The 5,734-nt window shown below is 49.0% G+C and overlaps 1 protein-coding gene across 1 annotated transcript; it reads left to right on the top strand.

Moving 5' to 3' along the window:
- The first annotated feature begins 1,355 nt into the window (after positions 1–1,355).
- Positions 1,356–5,478, top strand: LOC119138408 (secretory phospholipase A2 receptor-like). Its single transcript, XM_037278418.1, has 11 exons — positions 1,356–1,401; positions 1,475–1,525; positions 2,487–2,698; positions 2,764–2,876; positions 3,065–3,186; positions 3,262–3,324; positions 3,421–3,576; positions 4,763–4,813; positions 4,889–5,059; positions 5,292–5,424; positions 5,475–5,478. The coding sequence occupies exons 1-11, from the start codon at positions 1,359–1,361 to the stop codon at positions 5,476–5,478; spliced, it is 1,119 nt and encodes a 372-aa protein (XP_037134313.1). The 5' UTR covers positions 1,356–1,358.
- The last annotated feature ends 256 nt before the right edge of the window (positions 5,479–5,734 follow it).

Genomic DNA, 5,734 nt, shown 5'->3' with positions numbered 1-5,734 from the left:
GCGGGACGCCAGCTTTTCGATAAGTGAAAGAATGAGGTACGACAGCATATGTGCAAGGATGGAGAAGAATGTTTACAGGAAGGTCACTCGGAGATAAAAAACCAGCTGGTGCCAGAAGGAGACAGCCAAGGACTCGGCCAAAGATGATCACCAAGGCCGAAAGACACACACACCGAATCTTCCATAACCAGCACCCACTCCCATGGAATCAAACTCTACTGCGAACTCGCCCCACCCCAACGACTCATCACCCATCAAACGCGCCCCACACCAACTGAATATAAGCTGACCAAAGAACCTTGAACGTTGCCTTTTCTGAATGGAGACTTTCTGCTCTTGAAAGGCCCAGCGCTGTATTGTACTTTCCTGAAAACAGAGCTTTCTTAACAAGAATTATGATTGAACTCAACCAACCTGTGTAAGTCTAATTTCTGCTTCAGTGTCTTTGCATTTTCCTAAATCTGAAGAAATTAAACGAGCACGCAGTGAGTGAATTGGATAACAGGTGATTGGCAATGGCTTTTGCCGTGAGGCGCAGATAGCGCTCCCTAAATTGTGGACCAAAATCCAACAGAAGGAATTTGATGGGAAGCCATCTGAGCAATTGCAACGCCTAACACGCTGTTAGGCTACGGATTTTAGTTATTGATCTGACTCCAAATTACGATCAACACTTAACACATGAATCGTTACGTCCTAATCCACACACTGGTACACCTAACAATTTTGCGAGTTCGTTCTGTCAAAGAGAAGACCAATAAATCAATTAGGCCGAATTTACCAATTGTTTAATCCTGACAAAGCAAACTAATACAGGCGCCTGGGTCTCGGGTCCTTAACACAAAAACTAGTGTGCCTTCTGTGACCATCAAAAGACAACACATTCTTCCGGGTTGCCCAGTTTTAAAGAAACACAATATGAATATTCAAGCATGCAAAATATTGTGTGGTGATTGGTCGATGGTCGATGGTCGTCTCCTCCTCGTTTGGGTTTTTCCCCTGCTCAGCACAGGTGTCTGGACCACAAAGACGAGTTGTTCCTCACCGGCCTTGAGATATCCTCCCTGTCTGGACATCCTGTTCCACAATACTTTGTAGAGAACAAATTCATTGTAGCCTGCACATTCCTTTCCACTTATTAATCACCACACGAGCACACTAGAAATTATATTGATATGATTATATATGTCTAATGCAGCCTTAATCAAATATGTTTGCAAACTGCCGAAAGTACATTTCCCTTTAACGCTCAAGTCACGTCCGCTGTGTCCTCCCTCCCTCCGCAGGATGACGTCCCGTCGTCTTTTTCTACAGTACAATATGACTGCTCCAACTTGGCAAGGGATGGTAAAATTGACATGGACACTTGCAATAGCCTTCGTCCATCCATCTGTCAAAAAGGTCGGAAAGTCACGACCTCTCATTTGCCCTTTGTCTTCTGGTTGCGCTCACATATTTGATCCCATCCTTCCAGGCAAGGCCAGAGATTCTCTTTCGGTTCTTCCGGCGCCGGCATCGGCATCAGGTGAGGTGGGAGTCCCACGCAGGGCCGCTTTTTGCTATGGGCAATATGGGCGACCCCTCAGGGCACACAATACACGTGGGGGCGCACGAGCACTCTCAAGAAAAAAAAAAAAAAAGAATCTCCCGTTTTCTAGCTCCATCACTTCCATCTCAAATCTATTCAATGGGTACTGGGGCGCCGTTATTGTCACGTGATGTCTATTTGCTGCTGAGAGGCGTGTCGGGTCAGGTCGGGGTTCTTTCTTTCGTTAATTGTGCCTGCGTGCCTGCCAGAAGAGCAGCCCTCTGCTCTGCTCTGCTCTGCTCAGGCCCGCCCCTCCCTCGCCGCCTCTCTCTTGCCTGCTCCCAGCAGGCAAGAGGAGGGACAGCAGAGGGGGAGGGTGGCAAGGGATTGCAAGGCCACACAACTGCTTCCAAATCAATGGTTTCATTCGTAAAAGTTATAATACTACCGATCCATGTGTAATCGATTGGGTTGTGTGAAAAATGTACACACCAAAAATAAAAACCCAATGGAAAAAAAAGGGACAGTGCACGCACTAGGTTATGGCCGCATTACTAGATGCTGTTTGCGATGAAAGCGTGTCGGTCGGACTGAATTTCCTGCCTTCTTTGACATGTGCAAGAGTCCTTGAAATGATTCAGCATCTTGCAAATGGTTGATGAGGGAAATGTGCTTTGTTGATTTCTTTGTGGATAGATTATTTCAGAATCAAATTGGCCAATTTGACCCAAAACGTTTTTGCACGCTAAACAGGGAATTTTACTCCGGTTGATATCAGCCTCTGGACAACATTGAAGTTTCACTTTATTGATTTCATATTATATTCTTGTCAGTCATGCAGGTGAGACGCATTTTGGCAAAAACTGAGTTCGGCCGACTGCATGCTTGTCTCTTTGCGGAATTTGTGCTTTTCACCAAACGCTGAAAAATGACCAAGGCAACTTTGCTGTTTCATCAGGATCAATCAAGACATGTGACACAAAAATCGGATGGACTCTTCACGGCTCCCACTGCTACAAGAAGATGGAGACCCCCAACGGTTGGCTGGGGGCTCGTTACGACTGCCTCTGGGAGGGCGGCGACCTTGTTTCCATCACCTCCAAGGACGAGGAAGACTTTGTGAAGGAGCAAATGGGCGACAAGCCGTTCTGGATCGGACTCTCCAATCTGGTAAGACCAAAGTGCTAGCGGCTGTTGGCTCGCTACTAATGGACAACCGGGATTGGTTTCGGCAGAACTGCGACGAGGACGTGTGTGAGTTTTCGGAAGCGGGAGAAAAGAGGCTGACTTGGTCCGACACCGCTGTGACGCCGACCTATGCCAACTGGGACTCGCGTCAAGACGGAAGGTAAGAAGGTCACCAGTGTCGGCCGAGCAAGATGCTCAGGAACATTTTGGAACCCCTTTGCACAAATGTGTGAGCAGGTTAGAAAGCAGCCTTTGTTTTCTTTTGAACAGAAAAGAGGAAAATAAACTCCAAATTGGCAGCTCCTTTGTCAGATGTGTGTCTCGTTTTTCCCCACTTTTCCCCGTCAGCGCCAACGTTGGCTCCTGCGCGTACGTCAACCAAGGTGTGCACCTCTCCAGTCAGCCTGGAAAGTGGAGACATGGATCGTGCCAATCCTCCTTGGCGTACATGTGCAAGTGGTCCCCGGATGGTGAGTCTGAACCGTTCTTGGGACGTTGACGACGCTGAAAGTAGGAGGAATTGCAATCACGTCGTCCTCCTGCAGACTGCCCGGACGGATGGCCGTGTTCCTACAAAGACTTGGGTTACGGTTACAGACGAGTTGAGAGTGAGTGGCAGCGACGCTTCTTTCTACACCAGCACCCGCACTATCTCCTTGTGCTTTTCCAACGATTTATGATCGAATTTTTCTTTTGGGTTTCAGCTTCCTTCTGCGACTCTGGCGAGTTCCTGTACAAGGACTCGTGTTACCATTTTGAGGGGACACATACAAACCGGGAAGCGGCTGAGAATTTGTGCAAGAACAAGGGAGGTCACCTGGCCAGCGTCCACTCACTGGTTAACGGACAATTTTTGGCTGGTGAGCGAGCGCCAAGACAAACTGACCAGGCCAGCCATCCACCCGCAATGTTTCACAACAAGTGTTTGTTTTGATTTCTGCAAGCTCACCGGCCACTAGGATGGTATTCTTGGCTGGGACTCAGCCGGAACAATGGCAACTTGGAGTGGTGCGACGGATCAGCTACAGTAAGTGACACGTGTGCAACAGATCGAGGTCCAAAAAGTTGTTAATTGGCCAGAATGAAGCTGTCATGTGAGAGGGCAAAAGTGTCATTTGAGCAGAAGAAGAAGAAGAAGTCCCAATGATCGTCACACACACATCTGGGTGTGGTGAAATTTGTCCTCTGCATTTAACCCATCCCCATGTGATTTTAATCCATCCCCTGGGGGAGAGGGGAGCAGTGAGCAGCAGCGGTGCCGCGCTCGGGAATCATTTGGTGATCTAACCCCCCAATTCCAACCCTTAATGCTGAGTGCCATGCAGGGAGGCAATGGGTCCCATTTTTATAGTCTTTGGTATGACCCGGCCGGGGTTTGAATCCACAACCTTCCAGTCTCAGGGCGGACACTCTACCACAAGGCCACTGAGCTGGTCAGAACAAAGTTGTGCTGATTTAGGAGGAAAAACGTGACAAGAATGCTCTCCCTGTCAAATAGATTTGATTGTGACTTGAGTCATGTTACAAGAAAAAGTTTTTTTTTCATTTGATGAGGATTCAAATGATAATTTAGAAGGAAAAAAACAACAAAGTAATCAGTCGAATCAAAGTGCACCACCGTTCATTTTACAGGGTAACATTTTCTCATTGAAAAGTTTCAATCTGAATATGGCAACAATTGTGATTGTGACAAAGAGGTGATGGAAAGGAATTGGAGAGATTTGAATCAGTACAGTGACTTTGGAGGAATTTGCTGGGAGGCCATCTGAACAACTGCAACACCTAACACGCTCAAGTCACGCCCACCCGCTGCTTCCTCCCTCCTAGCCCTCCCTCCCTCCCTCCCTCCCTCCCGCCGCAGGATGACGTCCCATTGTATCTTCCTACAACACCATATACCTGCTCCAAATTGTCGAGTGACGGTGAAGTTTACATGGACACTTGCGAAACCCTTCGTCCATCCATCTGTCAAAAAGGCACGACCTCTCATTTGCCCTTTGTCTTCTGGTTGCTCTCTCATATTTGATCCCTCTCACGTACTTACAGGCAAGGCCAGAGATTCTCTTCCGCTTCTCCCGGTGCCGACATCAGCATCAGGTGGGCGGGCGTCCCACCCTGCAGCCCACGTGCAAAATCCTGTTTCCCCTCAAGTGACTCGAGTCTCGCTTGCAGGCAAGAGCGCAAAGTGCGGCTGGTGGCAGGAAAACCCCGGCAACGACGACTTCTGCTACCCGATCAACTCCAAGCCCACCAAGACCTGGAAGGAGGCGCGAGACAAGTGCGCCCGCCTCAGAGGCAACCTGCTCGGCATCTCCGACTCGCAGGATCACACCTTCGTCCAAGGTAGGCTGTCTCGTGTGCTTGATGAAAGAATCCATGCGGAAGAAAGTCACATCGAGGGACCACCGACTCACTTTTTGCCAAGTTTCTTTCGTTCCAAAGAAAAGACCAAAAATAAGCTTGTGGCCAGCCCCCACCCACAAGGACACGAGCCAGACGTCTCCCGCACTTCATTGCGGTGAAGCGTTTTGCCTGTAAGATGTTTCAAACGTGTTTGTTTACCTTTGACCCATAGATCTTCTGCTAAACGCTTCCTCCTCTTTGTGGTTGGACGCCAACGACACCATGGTCGAAGACGGCAGCAAGAAGTCTGAGCAGTCCTCATCGAGTTCCGTCCAGTTGGCCGCCGCAGGTGGGTCTAAAACCTGGTCGGTGTGGAGGAACGGAGGAACACTGAGCATCTGTGGTCTCCTTGCAGGTAACCCTGGTGACCCGTCCAGCCGGCGCTGCAACTCCTTACTCGGTGACAAGGGCGGCCGGGAAGTTGGCGATTGCGAGAAGAAGCGCGGCTACGTCTGCAAGAGAAGAGGTAAGACAAGGTGCTCGGGTGATTCTGCCAAATGGGTGTCATCAGATCAGAAGACCAAAATGGCGATTGTTAGTTTTTTTTGTCTGATGTCAGTGACAGGCTGAAACTGAATGAAGGCGTGGTCCGCTACTTTGTCGCATATCTTAATT

This window comes from Syngnathus acus, chromosome 19, assembly GCF_901709675.1.
Source record: "Syngnathus acus chromosome 19, fSynAcu1.2, whole genome shotgun sequence".
Lineage (NCBI taxonomy): Eukaryota > Metazoa > Chordata > Actinopteri > Syngnathiformes > Syngnathidae > Syngnathus > Syngnathus acus.
Note: the sequence above shows the minus strand (reverse complement) of the source record. Positions and strands in the feature narration are given on the sequence as shown.